Here is an 18511-nt window from a genome sequence, read left to right as displayed (position 1 = left end):
GTGTGATTGTACATTTAAATGTGTGAATTTTCATTTGTAGTGATGCATACAAGTTTCTAAACATATCCTAAATCTTCAAAGTATTTAGATCTATTTAGTATTAATATCTCTTAAAAAATTATTTTTCATATATACATATTTAAGAATTTAACCTTGTGATCATATATTTAAAAAACAAGATTATTGGTGAACCATGTCATTCATGTCATCAAAAGAAAGTAAATTAATTTGACAAAACAAGTCCTGCCACTCCCTTCGAGGCATTTCATAGCCACTTATTAGCCACTACGATAAGTCCTTATCTTTTTTTGATCCATTTTTTTATTTCTTTATTTTTTGGATCCATAGATAAGTCCTTATCTGAAACAACCCATGTCCATGAGAATCAGCAATCGTCCTTAAAATGAAGATAATATATATTTTAATGAATAACTTGTCCCACTCTGCCCATAGGGATTGGTTTTCTGGTTTACTGCATTCGGTATTTGGTTTTGCACATGCACAATAATTGAATTTTTTAGTATTTCCTAAGGAAGAGACTTGGACAGGGTTGTTTATAAACTGTAAATTGTAAAGGGTGCCAAACAAGCAGAGCTAATCATTGTTATTCTGCATATATACCAATCGGAGAAGAACTATAAGGTCTACTTAAATATCTCTTTGCATATTGAATTGTTTTCTTACCTAAAGCTCTCTTTAATTTCTTCAGCTTGCAGGATTTCTGGAGTAGTTAACATGGAGCCACAGTGTGCAATCAAGAAAGATGCCACTGAAGTAATATATTTTGTCATAATAATCTTTTTTTCTTTTCCACCTACCCTTACCATCTTACTCATTCTGCCAAAACCAATTGTACTGTTGTTTTTAATAAGAAATTTTGCTTCAGTAATAGGAATTATTAACATAAAGTTTCAATTTCGATTGAAGAATACTATAATTAACACTTAAATAATATTGTATCAAACTTTTCTCCATATTTCCATCAATAATATGTATAGTAAGAAGTTTAGTAATTATCATCTTTGGGTTGTGTTGTGCAGTTAATAGGTAATACCCCAATGGTATATCTGAACAATATAGTGGAGGGGTGTGTAGCACGCATCGCTGCTAAGTTAGAGTCCATGCAACCGTGCTTCAGTATCAAAGATAGGCATGACAATCCTTTACAAACTAAAGATATGGGAATTTCAAATATCAGAATTTTTAATTATAATCCTCTTTTTTGCACTCAGGACAGCATTTAGCATGATTAAAGATGCTGAGGAAAAAGGCCTCATTACTCCGGGAAAGGTTAGTCAGTCACGATTGACTTTAGGTATCTAGTAAGTAGTAACTAGATTTTTTTTGGGGGGGTGTAAATTTTAGGGAAAAGGATTGTGCCCAAAAATTCTTTAAAAAAAAAAAAAGAAAGAAAAGAAAGAAACTTACGTCCACTTATTGTTTAAAACCAATCAAAAAATGTCACATGGATTAAAATCTAGTGGCATGCAGAAGGACTTATATTTGACCGTTATTGTTGTTATATTCGACCCTCGTTATTATTATTATTTTTTTCTACCAATAAAAAGAATGTCAAATCTATTGACAGAAAAAACTTAAAACTGATCAAACTAGTAAAAAAAAATCACTTTTTTTTCGATATGAATCAAAACACACTTTTAATATATTTATATTTTTCCTGTTATACTTCATAAAATTTAATTTTTAAGATTTTAATGGTAATACATTCTCAATCGATCATGAATGATCAAATTTTCAATAATTATTAATTATCAAAGTTAACATATTTATCATACATGATAACAAGTAATTAAAAGACAACCAGTGTATATATATCATCTTGTAACTCTAGCGCAGTAGTATTTTGAACTTTTGATAATAATAGTACAATATCATATATGTTAGGTATTTCAGTCATCTACTATCGAATGTATTGGATTGTTCTATCTTAATCAGCTATTTCAAGTTTTGATGTTATCTCATCAGTTAATTCGTATCGATAAATTATAAATTTCTAACATTGGTATGATCATTCAACTATAAATATTTACTAGTAATGTTAAAGAGGTAGTTGTTTTGAGTTATTTTTAGAAAATATGAAAGTAAGAATATTTATTTCAACATTTATAAAGATCATGTAATAACATTTTCGGATATATATCTTCTATTTATGAAAAGGTAATATTTTTATGAGTAGAATAGTTTTATTCTAATGATGGAGAGGTGGATAAATGATATTTCCCTAAGAATATATTGGAAGTTATATGTTATAGTCCTTGTAACTTCCATTTTTATTTAAATTGTTTTAAATTTTAGAAAGTATTCCAAAAAATATTAAAATGAGCTAAACATTTTTTTTATAATATTTTTTAGAATAACATTTCAGGTTATATTGTTCTTAGAAATATAATTCCTGAAAATATAATATCATTTCTTGAAACAAATATCTTTTGGTGTTAAACTATTTTGTTAGTTATCTAATAAAAAATATATTAAAAAAATCAGAATGTTAAATAAAACTGAATAATTGAGCCAAATAGAACGGTAAAAAAGGAAACTGATATGATATTTTGACCAAACCGCTTGGTTGGATTATGTATAAAGGTAAAACAACCGATCCCTACTTATACGAAGGAGACAAATAAAACCCAATCCAACCGCTAACAATGACGTGCGATAATAATCTTATTTTTGTTAAAATTAATTCCATTACATGCTCTTTCATGATTGGTGAGTCTTACTGTGTTTTCATAATAATGGTTGAAAATTAGAGCGTTCTTGTTGAGGCTACAAGTGGGAACACGGGCATTGGAATGGCATTCGTAGCAACGTTGAAGGGTTATAAAGTGATAGTGGCTATGCCAGCTTCTGTAAGTCTCGAGAGAAAAATAGTACTGCGAGCCTTTGGAGCTGAAGTGTATCTAACGGATCCTGCCAAAGGAACCGATGCAGTTATTAGGAAGGCCCATGAGATAGTAAATAAGACGCCCGGGAGTTACATGCTCAAGCAGATTGATAATCCTGCCAATCCAAAAGTATATATTAATCACTTATGTAATTCATACATATTATATGCTATCATTTAGACATTGACTATGATCACTTATGTGATAGATTCATTATGAGACCACTGGCCCTGAGATTTGGAGAGACTCGGGAGGGAAAGTTGATGCTTTGGTTGCAGGGATAGGAACTGGGGGTACCATAACGGGTGCTGGCAGATTCCTCAAGGAGAGAAACCCCCATATCAAGGTTTTACTCTTTACCTTACCAAACATCATTTTATTTTGGACTATATTTACGTAGAGTTCCTTAGGTGCGACTTCAGTACTAGCTAGCTACACCTAAAAGGACTGTGCTAAGTCTTTTCGAGCTAAAATGGATAAATGAGATGGAACCAAGTTTGCTTTACTAGTTGGATAAAACTTACATGCAATATATGATATAGCTGGGGATATTTTTCAGTAGCATCACCGTAATAATATATGAAAGAGTGGATTTTACTATATGTTACCATGTATTATGATAGTATTCGTAAGTTTTGACCTTATTAATATCTTAAGCTAAAGCCACGTTTGCGTTGCTCTTTTGGACCCAGCTGTACGGCATAGAACCAGTAGAAAGTGCAGTCTTGAGTGGAGGACCTCCAGGTAATTTTACTATTATACACTTATGCCCTGAGTGAATGAAAGTCCAATCCAAAACCCATTTTAACTTTTTAGAATTTAGACCGTGTTCCAGAACATATATATTTTTTTCATTTTAAAATAGGTGTTTCGGAACACAATTTTTAACATTCCCCAATAGTTGTTCCAAAAACATCTTTAACATTTCAAATTGAGTGATCGAAAACATATTTGGGAATAGGTTTTAGGGGTAGTTTTTAAATTTTAAGATTTTAGAAGGGTGAAAAGGAAGCAATAGTATGGTGAAAAAAGTAGAAGCCTGATTTGTATTAAACCGAGTATTTGTGCAAATCCACATCTCTTTTTAGGTTATTTTTAAAATCAAAGCACAAAGGATTCATAATGCTTGAAAACATGTAAAATCAAGTAATGCAGTTGGAACTTTTTGAATTATTCAACCATATATGCAACAAAGAGAAGGCCTTGAACCCATTATTCTTTAGGTTAAGCTAGATTAGAATTAAAGTCATCAGCTGCTAAATGTTGTTATTAGTTGAATTGTAAAATCGAGTTTTTCATTAGGATGGCAAACATCAACTCTGAAAATTTGTCCTTTAAATTTGGCAAGACATTAGACAACAGTGAGACTGTTTACTGACTGTGTTTGTACATTTGTACACATGTTCAGGTGATCACCTAATTCAAGGCATTGGTAATGGTCTCATTCCGAGCGTACTGGATATTAATCTCCTAGATGAAGTTATTCAGGTAGCTCTCAACACTATTGTCACTCAATATTCAATAATGTCTAATCCTTGTCAAAAGTTTGTTTTCCCATTTTCTTGAACTCCGATTCATAGCATGTGTTTCTATAACCAAATGGGTTAAATTAGATATTTGGACATGTATAGCCTACTATTTGACATTTCACAGTGAGACATGGTGATTTTGCATCCATGTTTCTGAAAACATGTTTAGATTTTATAGTTATATATAAATTGATACATGCTTGAAAAAATAGAAGTATCACTGAATTGCTAGCAAGAAAATCCCCCCAACCTTGTGCATTTAAAAGCAAAGAATCACAATCATGGCCTTAGTTGCGGGCTAAGACTGTAAAAGGTTCTACAAATAGTACAAGAAAGTTATTCAGCACACACACACAAAATGTTTGCTCTGGTAACTACTATTACAAGGCATTCCCTCAAGAGTAACAAAGTTTTGTAAACTGCAGATATCAAGTGAAGAAGCTATAGAAACTGCTAAGCTGCTTGCTTTAAAAGAAGGTTTGTTGGTATGGCAATGATAATTTGTGGCTCTTCTTAATGATTTCACAGTTGTTTCTATACACTTATTCCTGAAAATTACTCTATAGTTCTCTAATTCCAGGTATTTAAATTATTAGTTTTCATGTTGATTATACTATTGTTTCTTTTTGCAGATGGGAATTTCATCAGGAGCTGCAGCAGCAGCTGCCATAAAATTGGGGAAAAGACCAGAAAATACTGGAAAACTCATCGTTGTGAGTTTCTAATCTTTGGCAAGTATGTTTGGCAATAACTATGAGATGATTATACTCTAAAAATTTACCCAAAAAATATTTGTATTATATCTTCAGACAAGTTTTTTTCCCTTTGTCTCCAATGATTTCAAAGCAGAGCACTTCACATATAATGATAAATTAGGATATTTTCTTTGTTGGTCATCATAGATTCATATATGGAGTGAAAAAGGCTAGTCCTGTTGGGAAGATTTGGATCTTCTAGACAATAAATGTGATTCATTCTTGAGCATGTCCAATTATCCTCCTCAAATCTCTATCCTAAAACACACAACAATTGTGAAAAATATTACATGACAAATCTTGAGAAAGTGTATTATGTGTTGCTAGCATTCTTCAGCTGAAATATTTGGGTTTGAGATTTTTGTTGTTGTTGAGAGATTCATCTTTGAGTGATTATTACTTTCAACCTTTCTCGGATACGAAGTTACAACCAGATACTCTACTCTATTGAATGTTCCAAATTGTGTGTGAATTTGTGATAGAGGTACAGATGATTTGCATATGCTAAATCTTGTCATTTTCTTCTGTTGCTATGCAGGTGGTATTTCCCAGTTATGGGGAGCGTTATTTATCTTCACCATTGTTTGAATCCATTAGGCATGAAGCTCAACAAATGACATTTGATTAATCTCAATGTAATTGTGCTCTACGAATTTTATAGTATTTATAGTTTTTGTTTACTGATCCCCTGTTCAGGACGATCGATCCATGTATTTAACATCAATAATTCATAAGAATTTTATAGGAAAAGCCTCTGGTGATCCCTTATTCAGAACACTAAGAAATCTCCATATGTCTTTTTTTATCGATACAAGTTTTTTTTATTTTTTATTGCGAAATCTCCGTATGTTTTATTACAATATAAATTATATTTTATATTTAATTAATATTATATTACAAGATTATTTTAGTTATTGATAATTTATTTTAAAATTATTAAATTTAATTTATAAATATGATAATTATAAATTAAGTTAGATAACAATTGAAAAATTGTTAAGAATCTTCTTATCAAAGAAAAATGTTTTTGTTGATTATGACTCAAAATTTAATATATCATTTATATATTCTATAAAGTCTTTCATCTGTATAGTCTTATAGGTTCAGTCTGTCTTCATTTATTTAATGGGTTCAAACTATACATATTGTCTGTCTCCATTAGTCTGATGAATTCAGACTATCTTCATTAGTTTGATGAGTTTAATTTGTCTTTATTAGTACGATGGATTTAGTCTATCATGTTTTAAGAGACTTAATCTTAGTGCCTTTGATCCTTTTATATATATGTGTGTGTGTGTGTGAATCCTTTGTTTAGTGTGACCTAGAGAGAAAGCAAGAGAGTAAAGTGCTAAATATGAGCAAAGAGTTAGGAAGAAAATATGTAAAGAAAAATGGAGAATTAGTTAGAGTGATAAAGAGAGGTTACTTTGTTGTGAAGACTCATCTTGATTTTTAGATAGTGAAATTTATTCTCTCTCGTAGATGCAGCCTGAAATTGGTTGAACTACATAAATTTATTGTATTCTCTTTTCTGATTTTTTTTTTTTTGTTTTGCTCTTGTGATTTTCTTTTTTCTACATTTTTTGATTTGTTTTTATATTGAATATGTTCTTGTTTGTTTTCTTTCTTATTTGGAGCCAACACATCTAAAAGCACTTTTCTTATAAAGAATTCCTTAAAATTTGTCTAATCATATTTAATATTTTCCATGGATTTAAATTTATAAGTAAATTATTTTAGCTTAGATTGTATGAAATTGTATTCTCTCAATAATTTGTAAGCAAATTAAATTCTTCTGTTTTTAAGTTTATGAAAAATTGGTCATTTCCTACATCTTATATTCAAAATCGTCAAAGTTTTGCTGTTTACTCAAAATCTTAACATATTTGATTAACTGTGTTGTTTTAAGTAATTCGTTTGAGAGTTGAGTTGTGAAATAGAAAATAACGTTTTTTATTAATTACAATAACAGCAATAAAATTTAAATTTTGATTTAAAATTATGCACACACTACTCCAACATATTATCACTAGGCCAATTTGAGTTAATCTCAATGTATATGTTGACTTTGTATTGTAAGCAACGACATATGCAACAAATTAAATTTTTTTTATCCTAATTATAAATAATAATTATTAATTTTTAAAATTACTTAGAATTAATTTTTTTTATATCTTTTATTTATTGTGAATTTTATTTCTTATATTTATAATTAACATTAAATATAAAAATCATTTATAATAACAAGTGTGTTCCGAATAAAATTTAAATTTATAGTATAACTAATTAAAAGTAATCATATTAATTATATTTCTTAGTCACGATGATTTGTCATATTATTATATTTAAAAGATTATATGTACTATATTTTAATTTTTTTTATCAAAACAGATTTTTTTTTTTTTGTTGCTATTTCTAGCTAATAGGTAGAATGACTCATTATAGATTCCAAATACTTTTCTTGATAAAAAAAAAGATTATAAATACTTTTAAATGTTTCGAAAACGTGTACTGAAATAAACATTTGTAAATTTTAGTTTACTTTCTTTTTAAAAAAAAAGTTACCACCTTTTTAAGAGAAGTTTGTTAAAGGAAAAACAATAGTAATTTTTCTTAATTTTAATATTAACTACATAAAAAACAAACATATATTTTGTATAATGTATAAATTAAAATACCAATATTTATGTAAGTGTTAAAAATCATTTTAAAATTACAAGTTATATAATTATAAGATTATAAGTCTTTATATGTTTTGAAGTTGTAACAACCCATTTATATATTGTACAATACAACAATTATCGATGTAACTTAAGACTGTAAATATGCAAATACTTGAACTTGTATTATACTGCAAGTATATAAGAAAATATATGTAATATAAATACAGTAATCCAATAAGGTAACTTATATATCCTAAGTTCTCAGTCAAGCAACTACAGTATAACTAGAAAACTACCACTCACAGGTAGTCCTTAACACATCCAACTCTAATGCCACTATATGGCCTCTACTATCACACTCTAGCCTTATCCCTGTCTTACACTCACACCATGCATAATTATCGCAATACATGTCACATAAAAACACATATGGTTAAGTTAGAGTAAAAAAGAAATAATGTAATTACATTACATCATCACTCATCATGAACAACATAGCAAATGAACAACACCAATCAACACAATGCAACTCTCAATATCAACACAACATCACATATCATCTTAACTCAACTCAACATATGAACAATATAGCCAACTCAACACACATCACGTGATTAACACAACAACTCATATGCGTCGTTATTCATTTCAATTAGAAGATCTCCTACAACACAAGGTGAGCAGTTTAAGTGGCTTGATCCTACCAAACTGATAACACAAAATGTTTTTTTTGGACTTGCTAGATCAACAACAAATTGGATATAAATCCACAACACAACAACTCAGTTTCTCAAATGTTGTCACTTAAACAAGAAGTATAGTACTAATGTCAAGATAAAATAGTTGGGTGCAGGCCTACCACGACATTAGCTAGCTTAACCAAGTCTCATATGGGATTAGTCCATGGATTATCTTCCAAGTACTATAACCTTCTGATTCTTGGTTAGAAACTAAGCTTTTAACTTCGTACTTTATTTGATTGGTCACTTGTAATCAGTATAGCTCGACCTGACTCCTATACTATGATCACTTTATACATGTGTGTTTCGACATTGCCCATAAACGACACTAACAAATTCTTGAAGGAGAACGACACAACATCCATTTCAAGGGTCAACTTCCCAATAAAGATTTTTTAACAAGTTAAGCTTTTGGAACACCACAACACAATATTCACATATAAAGGGATATGCAACTTTCAAAAATATCTCCCCTAGTTCTAAGTGGTCAATACAACTCAACTTTTTATCAACATGCATCTTAACAATACATCATGCTTTCAACATAATTACACGGCCAACCCACAACATAGTCAACGCACAACATAGCCAACACAAAACTTACAACTCATGTTTACTTCATCATATACTACATGATCACCACAACTCGTTCATCATATTATCATATAAAACTCAAACCAATAAGAAAACAACACTTCATCAACCATACCATCATGTTTTACTTCAACAACTCACGTTTGACGCTACTCACCTTACGCTCGACATCATTCAATCAAGGAGTTCTTTACCTCACCCACGCCTAACGCTACACAACCTACGCTAAACGTGGCTAAGGCAGGGGCCCTAGCACCTCATACTTGGCATGATAAAACACCACACCTAACTCCACCACAAGCATAAAGTCTCTACCTAAGCCTCATCCGACATCATCACCTCAATGCCTAGTGAAATCCAAACAATGAGTTCTAGCTTGGCCACGTTATTGAACACCACACAACATTGGGTCCAACATCATCAAGTTAGAGAGCTCTTTAGGCATCCTCACCTGACACCACGTCTTGCGCAATCCCAACTCAAAACAAGTCTCTCTGATTAGTCTGACGCCATCGACCCTATGCCTAGTGTAATCAAAACAAAGAGCCTTAAGTTAGAACAATGTCTGGGGCCTTGAAGGTGTGCTCGACGCGATATCAAAATTTTGCATATGCAAAACTAGATTTTGAGCTACAACCTGAAATCCAACACATAAACATATACATCACAATCATCTTAAAATGTACACAAACTCAACATGCAACTTCAAATAAACTCAATCCATCTCATTCTTCACAAGGAACCCTTCCACCTCAATCCACTCAAACTTAATCCACACACATCCACAAATGGAAACTTCACAAAATGAGAGTCTAGCTTCCCTTACATCGGGTAACTCGGCTCTGAGGTAGAAGAAGAAGAATGATTAGGCCCCACAATGAAATCAACGACTTGATTTAAGGTTTTCACCATCTAAATCACATGCAACATAACTTAGAAAGGAATCAAGAAGAAGATTGAGAGAAAAAAACTCACAAATCAAATACATTCTCTCTAGAATCCTCTCTCTAAAAAGGTAAGGTAAATGAGTTTATGAGAATCCATTCAAATAAAAATTTTATATACTTTTTTCTTCGAGGTCACACTAGGTGTATGGCCAAAAAATTCTCTTCTAATACTACTGAAGTTCAATAGGGATCCTCAAACCCCACGTGCCCTCTTAACATAATCATTTCAACTTTACCTTACAATACAATTAAGAGTAATATAACTATTACAACTCATAATATTACAGAAATGTGGATTCAAAGAAATAAAATACTAATTTAGCTATTTTATTTTCTAATATTTATTTCAATTTTTTAAATTATCTATTTGGTTCTTATATTTTCATATATTTTATTTTTTAATTATTATAATTAAAAATATATATTTTAGTCTATATATATCATTTTTTAATTTATTTTAGTTTTTATCGTCTATTCTTATAAAAATTAAAATGGTAAAGTTTATAAGATTATAAAAATTAAAATAAAAATATTTTTAATTATAAAAATTAAAATTCATAAAAATATAATCTCAAAAGATTAATTAAATCTTTCAAATTTTATGAATGAATCGCATCCGTCCATGTGACGGAAAGAATGACGTATATAGATAATTATTATTTGCAAAACGTGTCACGCGGGGAACTGCTAAAAAAATATTTAGCTCGTGGCAATATGAATAATTAAGAATGACAAGTAATTCTCGAACAGAGTCTGACTAAATGGAACTCCATCAGCAGCCATCTGTCCTAAAACTATTAACTACAGTACCATCTGTCCTAAAACTATTAACTACAGTACGTGTATATTACGTAAATTGAACACTTTATTTCGTTACCATAATTTGCCAAATCTTAAAAATAATAAATGAAAAAGATGAATAAAAGGAGAAAGATGAAAGTGTTTTAAAAATCAGATTGGATCGGTTAAACTAGGAACCGGTAGTCTAGTTAGTCCGAATCTTGAATTGGATCGATTATGCATTCTTCTCATTTTTAAATCAAAGTGAACTAATTAGTTTTTCGATTCAACTAGTGAATAGGTAGGTTGAACTGGTAGGTCAAACCGATTCAACTAAAAAAAATTTAAATAACTTTTTTTATATATGTTTATTTATATAAAATAAAAATAAAGATATTTTTAAATAAGGTGAAAATTAAAATTTAAACTAGGAATATTTTATAAGTATAAAATATATTTAACACGAAATTTTTTTTAAAAATTAATAAAAATCGGGTCATGCGATTTAATTAATGATCTACCTGTTCAACCTTTAACCCAATAATTCATTATTCTAATCGATTTGATTACCTATCCAATTTTTAAAACTATAATGAAATAAGACTGAGAAAAGTGAGAGAGGGAGAGAGAAGAGAAGCTAAGATATGAAGAAAGAGAGGAACAAGAAAGATGAGAGAAAAAAAGAGAACATGAGAGAAAAACAAGTAAGGGAGGAGAGGAGATTCAAAAAAGAGAGAAAAGAAAGAAATAAGAAAAATAGAAGGAAAAAAATGTCATGTAAAATTTCAAAAATTCTTGTAAAATTGTTCAATAAGTGAATTATATTTAAATTTTAATTAAAAAATCTCATTAATTAATTATTCAAAAAGAACCTCTACTTTTTTTAAGTATCAACAAACTTTTTTTAATAAAAAATGTCTTAATTAAATAATACTAAATTGTGAAGGACTCCTAAATGAATTATAATTATCTAAATTAAATATTACAAAACTTTTTTATATTAAAAAATATATTGATTAAATACCACAAAATTATTTTATAGTAAAAAAACATTTAAATTCCATTAAAATTCTAATATAATATACTTTCTAAAATTTAAAAAAAAAATATTGCTTAAAATTTTTAATAACTTTTGTCATTAATAATCTCTGTGTCCAAAAATTAATTAAATGTTAATAATTTATATAATTATATTTATTTATTATTAATTACTGTAAAAAAATTAATTAATTTTCCACATAAATAATTATGCATGACAATCAATAACTTCGTAACAATATAAATAACTTGAAGTGAAATTAACCATTATTTAATATTTAAATAATATCATGAAACTAGTAAGTACATCACTTTTAACTTAAAGAACTCAAACTTAATATCTTTCCTAAAGATTTTAGTATTCCTCAAAATAACAACTTGTTAATAAAAATCACATATTAACAATAATATAAAATTAGTTCTATTTTTAATAAACAATTAATTACCCTTACTTATCTCTAATTACTTACAAAATAAAATTATTTATATTTCTACGCGTAATTAACCACTTATAGTTGTTGAGTGTAGCAATCCATCTAAATACTATTTATCATTTCATTTATCCATTTTTTTTAATAAATTATATACATTATTTAGAGCATCTTCAATGCTAGGTTCTTATCCAGTTTTTAAATTTAAGCTCCCATTATTTATAAGAAACCTGCATCGGAACATGCTGACATGGCATGTCAAATTGCTAAAATTTAAGCATCGTTGCTTATATAAAAGACGGTTGCCTAAGAATAAAAAAATAATTGAATATTTTCTTCTTTTATTGATGCTAACAACTATAATAATTAAATTTTTAAAATTTATTAAAAAAGAAGTATGAGTGATTAAAAAGTGAAAGTGCTTATAAACAATTTTTATTGAAATAAAAATTATAAAAATATAATATAAATTGCCTATAAGTGACATATCAGTATGAGATCTATTTAAAGTGGATGAGAGTTGCTTATAAACAACTTCCATTATTATAAATGTTCTTATAGAAACAATCTTTTTCCGGTCGCATTTAACTCTCTCACTATTATTTTCCAAACCAATCACGCATGTGTTTCGGAGCAATTTTATAGTAAGCTTATTTAGTTTAAACTAACTTTAAAATATTATATAAACTAATATAGTTAAAACCTGCATTTAGAATAATTTTAATTACAAATTTATACTAAAAATAATTATGAAAAAATAAATTGATTCTTAATATAAAAATAATATTTTTTCATTTTATTTATATATAATTTAAATTAATATTAAATAAATATATTTAATATATAAATTATATTTAAATTAATAAAATATTTTAAATTGCAATATAAAGCTATTTTTAACTACTAACGTTTATTTTAACAAAATTTAAAATATAATTTAAACATAAAGATAAAAATGTAAATTAATAAAGATAATCAGTTACATATATATATATATATATATATATATATATATAATTTGGTGTGGTTATTATTTTTAATGTTGAAAAATAAAACAGTTTTAAACAATTGAAAAATTAGCTTAAAGCGAGAATAATATGATAAATATACGTTCAAACATGGAAAGTACTTTTCATTTTCCAGTCTTTATTATCAATTATATGTATGTCTTTTTCTTACATTTTGCTAATGTGATAATATTTAATATTCTAAAATAAATATTCACTCTATTTTATTTTTACGGTTATTAATTATACTTCTCATAAGAGATTTGTTAGAATAGAGAGAAAGATCGATTGTATTTATTGTATTTCTTTTATCAATTATGTGTGTGTGTTTTTTTCTCCAGTAAATTACTAAAAAATTTAGTTTGTATTTATAAGCAAAATGGCACGAGAAATGAAATTACTCAAACAAATAAAGAAAGAAAAAAGACCATTTCCGAATAATTATATAACTATACAAGAGCATTGCTAAACGATAGAATTCAAAGAAGCGACTTATGATAATGACGACATCAAGTGCAAATTTTATAAATCCTGAAATTAAATAGTAGGGGTTGATCCACACTTAAATAAGGTTAGTGATTAAAATTCTGTCTTGTGTATATAACTGCATTCAATTTTAGGATCAGCTATCCCACCCACTATCGACGATGAATATTTTAGAGACGAAAAAAAAAATGCAAATTTTATAAGTTAATTAATAAATTTAAAATAAAAAATTTGTCATGATAGGTGTACCGTCATCTCATTATCTAAAATTGAATGATAGGTGTTAAATAGAAAAATGGAGTGGTCCATGAAAATTATCTGCAAACTTTCCCTACATATTAAGGGCAAACCCACTCAATATGCACACAACCTACTTCTAGCTAATACTCTTAACTCTTCCTTCATCATCAATGGCTTTTTCTCAAGACTTGGAGATAGAATCATCTTCTCCCTCCCTGGTGTTTTCAGTGCGGAGGAGTGAACCGGAGCTGGTGGCTCCGGCCAAGCCCACTCCCCGCGAAATCAAGCTCCTATCTGACATAGACTGTCAAGCGGGTTTGCGTGTCCAAATCCCAATCATACAATTCTATCGTCACCATCCATCAATGGTAGGGAAGGATCCGGTTCAAACCATTAAACACGCTCTCGCACAAACTCTTGTGTTTTTCTATCCATTGGCAGGTAGACTTAAGGAAGCTTCAGATGGCAAACTCGCCGTGGATTGTAACCAGCAAGGTGTCATGTTCATTGAGGCCGACGCAGATGTCACACTCCTCCAATTTGGTCATGCTCTTAAACCACCCTTCCCATGCTTCCAAGAACTCCTTTACCAACCTCCCGCTTCACAAGGAATCACAGATACCCCCATTTTTCTCATACAGGTCCAACATATATATCTATATTTTTTTTTTTCTGATAGTTTTTCTTTAAATCACAGTTTGACTTTTATATTCTATATATATCATATAGGTGACGCGTTTGAAGTGCGGTGGTTTCATATTCGCACTCCGTTTTAACCATGCTATGGTTGACGGAGTTGGCTTGATTCGTTTCTTATCTACCGTGGCGGAGATAGCACGGGGAGCGAAACAACCTTCGATTCAAGCCGAGTGGCGCAGGGAGCTTTTAAACGCGAGAGATCCACCACGTGTCACGTTTAACCACCGCGAGTACGAACAACTATCAGACTCCAACGACGTCGTTCCCACGGACTTGGAACAACGTTCGTTCTTCTTCGGAGCCACCGAAATAGCCGCCATCCGCAGCCTGCTTCCCAGCGACCTCGAGCAACACGCCACGACGTTCGAGGTGCTGACATCATACGTGTGGCGCTGCCGCACGAGAGCGCTGCAAATCGATCCAGAGGAAGACGTCCGAATGATGTGCATCGTGGACGCGCGCGGCAAGTTCAACCCTCCCTTCCCGGCGGGGTATTACGGCAGCTGCTTCGCGTTCCCGGCGGCGGTGAGCGGCGCCGGAGAGCTGTGCGAGAAGCCGCTAGAGTACGCGGTGGGGCTGGTACAAAAAGCGAGGGAGAAAGTGAGCGAGGAATACATGCAGTCAGTGGCGGATCTAATGGTGAGTGAGGGACGACCGTTGTTCACGGTGGTGCGGTCGTGTCTTGTGTTGGATACAACTGAAGCTGGGTTTAGGGATGTGGATTTTGGGTGGGGGAAGGCCGTGTATGGTGGGATGGCTATTGCTGGCGCTGGGGCTTTTCCTGCTGTGAACTTTCACGTGCCGAGTCAGAATGCAAAGGGAGAAGAAGGTATACTGGTTTTGGTTTGCTTGCCTAAGCAAGTTACCAAAGCCTTTGCCAAAGAGTTGGATCACAACATGCTTCACCCTTGAGACCAACAAATGTGTGCTTAAGCTTAAAAGACTTTTAAATTTACTATAAATTAAGTTTCGCGCTGTGTCTGGGTGAATTATATATGTAATATGTTCTGTTGTGTACAATCAACTCATTGCGAGTGATATCAAGTTACTTGAATTTGGATTGTTATCATTATTGTACCAAATAAATTTGTCTGTAATTAAACAATATAATTAAATTTGTCGTTGCTGATCACTTGGATCGGCGTTTTGCATACTTCGAGTTCTTCTCAAAATATTTTCATATTTATATCCTAATAACTATATATATATATATATATATATATATAGAGAAAGTCAAGTGAGAGATAATTTATTATGAGAGATGAAAGAGTTAAAATATAACTTTTAGATTAATTTCTTCTCACTTGATTAAACCCTAAATTTTCTCTCACTTAATTAATTTAAGGATTATATTTTAACCATCTCATCGTTTATAATAAATTTCCTCTCACTTGATATGCTCTTTATATATATATATATATATAAAATAAATACTAATTTATGCAATTCATTAATTTAATCAATGACTCACAAATTTAGTAATCTATAATTTATCAATTTAATTAATGACTTGAGTTGATGTATTCATTTCCCTTTTTGGGATTTTTTTTTAAATATTCGGCCAAATATTTAGTAGTATGAAATCAAATGTTGCAAAATTTATTTCTAATAAAAATTGTTATAAAAAAGCTTAAATAATAATTAGATCATTAAAAGTAAAATTTGTTAAATGTTGGATCATTCTATTAGTAAGTTAGTTTGGGTCAATTTATCTAATATTGATATTATTGACCGGTCTTTATGTATATGTGAAAAATTTTCTCATTATTACAATGGATATGAAAAAAAAAAAAAGTTTGTATATACTTTGACTTTTTTTTAATGAAAACTTTGACTCGTAATCACAAAAATATTGTGCACACTCTTGAAAAAACTATCTTTAAAAAAATTATTGGAAGATTTGTTTTATAGAAAAAGATGATATTTTTATTTTATTTTTACAAAAGTTTCTTTTACTTTGCAGAAGTCATATATATATATATATATATATATAGATAAATAGATAGATAGATAGATAGATAGATAGATAGATAAATAGAGAGAGAGGAGGCCGGGTGAGATTGGTATTTTTTTCAAAAATAATTTTATCAATAATTTATAATATATAATTATAATATAAAATATATTAAAATACTTTGTAAACCAATGTAGATAGGTAAATCAAAATGTTTATTAAATATTAAAAAGATAAAAAAAAACTATTCTTATTTTTTTATTAGTATTCAATGATATCTAATATTTATAGGATTTTCAAATGCTCAGAGTCTTTCTTTTCTTATAAAAGTAATTCAAGTTTAGATGTATGTAGAGGAAAGTCGTGCCTAATGAAAAATGTAAGCATGATTTGGATATAGATTTTTTCTTGTTTTTCTTGTTGAATTTCATTAATAGTGTGTTTGGATGAGGAATTTAAATGGAGTAATTCATTTATTTGAAGAATTTCAAATTCTTTGAAGTAAAATACCTTGTTTGGATGAAGAATTTATAAGGAATTTGAAATTCAAGCATTTGTGAAATTCATTGAAATAGTAGAATTTCAAATTCTCCCAAAAAAATAAGAATTTGAAATTCCTCATCTTTTTTTCTTTTTTATTTCCCTTATATATTTTATATTATCTCTTATCTCTTCATATTTTTAATTACTGAATATTCAAAAATATTTTTAAAATTATTAAATATTATCTAATATTAATTTTTAAAATTATTAAATATTTAAAAATTATCTAATATTTATTTTTATAAAATTTAATTTAAGAATCTCAACATATAAATATATTTTTAAAATTAAATTTACCATGGTGGAATCAAATTATCATATCCAACCCAACAATTTAAAATTTGAGAAATTTGAATTGACTTATCCAAACAAAATATTTTAAGAATGATGGAAATTGAAATCAAAGTAATTCAAATACCAATAATTTAAAATTCCTTGAATTTGTAAAATTTCTCATCCAAACACACCATAAAAAAATTCATCTACTTCACCTGGCTAATTCTGAATTTGAGTCGCAAATAACCCATTATCGATTACTATTCCAATAAAGATATCAAATAACAATTTATGAGGTCGATAAGTATTCGACCTGACCAAACATCTCATCGTAATTATGACAAAGAATAACGTTCAATTGTTGCAAGACAAAAAACCATTGAATACACTTAATGACCAAACATTATTTTACTTTTACTTATAAGAGTTAATCACCTATACACTGTCAGTCTAAAGTTTGTTTAGACTGACAACCAATTATATCTTTTAATTGTGTCATGTCATTGTTAAAAATAAATGTGTTTATAGTAACATGACACAATTAAAAGATATAATTAGTTGTTAGTGTAAAAAAATTATACACTAACAATATATAAGTGATTAACTCTACTTATAAATATACTTGCATCGGACATAAAGTATATAATCTTACATAATACATCAGAACAGTCTCGAATACTTGATAACTTTGACATTATAGTCCTTTTTGTGAATACAACCAATATTTGACACTTGAAGACCGAAAATCAAGGACATTTAATAGAAGACTTCTTGCTTTTACTTTTCAACAAATACAATATGTACATATTATAGTGATCTATATAAATATATTTTTTAAATAAATGAAATTAGAAAATAATATTTTTTTGGATACTTCTAAATAAATGATACGGTGCTTATAACATAAACAAACTTAGTGTTGT

At 29.2% G+C, this 18511-nt stretch overlaps 2 protein-coding genes across 7 annotated transcripts; both read left to right on the top strand.

The window, feature by feature from the left end:
- The first annotated feature begins 374 nt into the window (after window positions 1-374).
- On the top strand, window positions 375-5967 carry LOC109794291 (cysteine synthase). 6 transcript variants are annotated; one of them, XM_029270020.2, is made up of 11 exons: window positions 375-642; window positions 717-774; window positions 1041-1150; window positions 1233-1290; window positions 2772-3035; window positions 3115-3252; window positions 3599-3650; window positions 4315-4394; window positions 4861-4912; window positions 5068-5170; window positions 5729-5967. In XM_029270020.2, exons 2-11 carry the CDS (start codon window positions 736-738, stop codon window positions 5805-5807), a joined length of 975 nt encoding a protein of 324 aa, XP_029125853.1. In that variant the 5' UTR covers window positions 375-642; window positions 717-735; the 3' UTR covers window positions 5808-5967. The 6 variants fall into 6 exon arrangements, with proteins under 6 accessions (XP_029125853.1, XP_029125850.1, XP_029125858.1 ...); XM_029270017.2 differs by having other exon boundaries at window positions 710-774; XM_029270025.2 differs by having other exon boundaries at window positions 379-642; window positions 710-774; window positions 4861-4920.
- An 8256-nt stretch (window positions 5968-14223) lies between these two features.
- Window positions 14224-15968, top strand: LOC109818534 (benzyl alcohol O-benzoyltransferase). The gene is made up of 2 exons (XM_020384029.3): window positions 14224-14757; window positions 14846-15968. The coding sequence occupies exons 1-2, from the start codon at window positions 14287-14289 to the stop codon at window positions 15725-15727; spliced, it is 1353 nt and encodes a 450-aa protein (XP_020239618.1). The 5' UTR covers window positions 14224-14286; the 3' UTR covers window positions 15728-15968.
- Window positions 15969-18511: the final 2543 nt, after the last annotated feature.

Source organism: Cajanus cajan, chromosome 7, assembly GCF_000230855.2.
Source record: "Cajanus cajan strain Asha chromosome 7, NIPB_CcT2T_4, whole genome shotgun sequence".
In the NCBI taxonomy this organism is placed as follows: Eukaryota; Viridiplantae; Streptophyta; class Magnoliopsida; order Fabales; family Fabaceae; genus Cajanus; species Cajanus cajan.
This window is presented reverse-complemented; position numbering and strand designations above follow the sequence as displayed.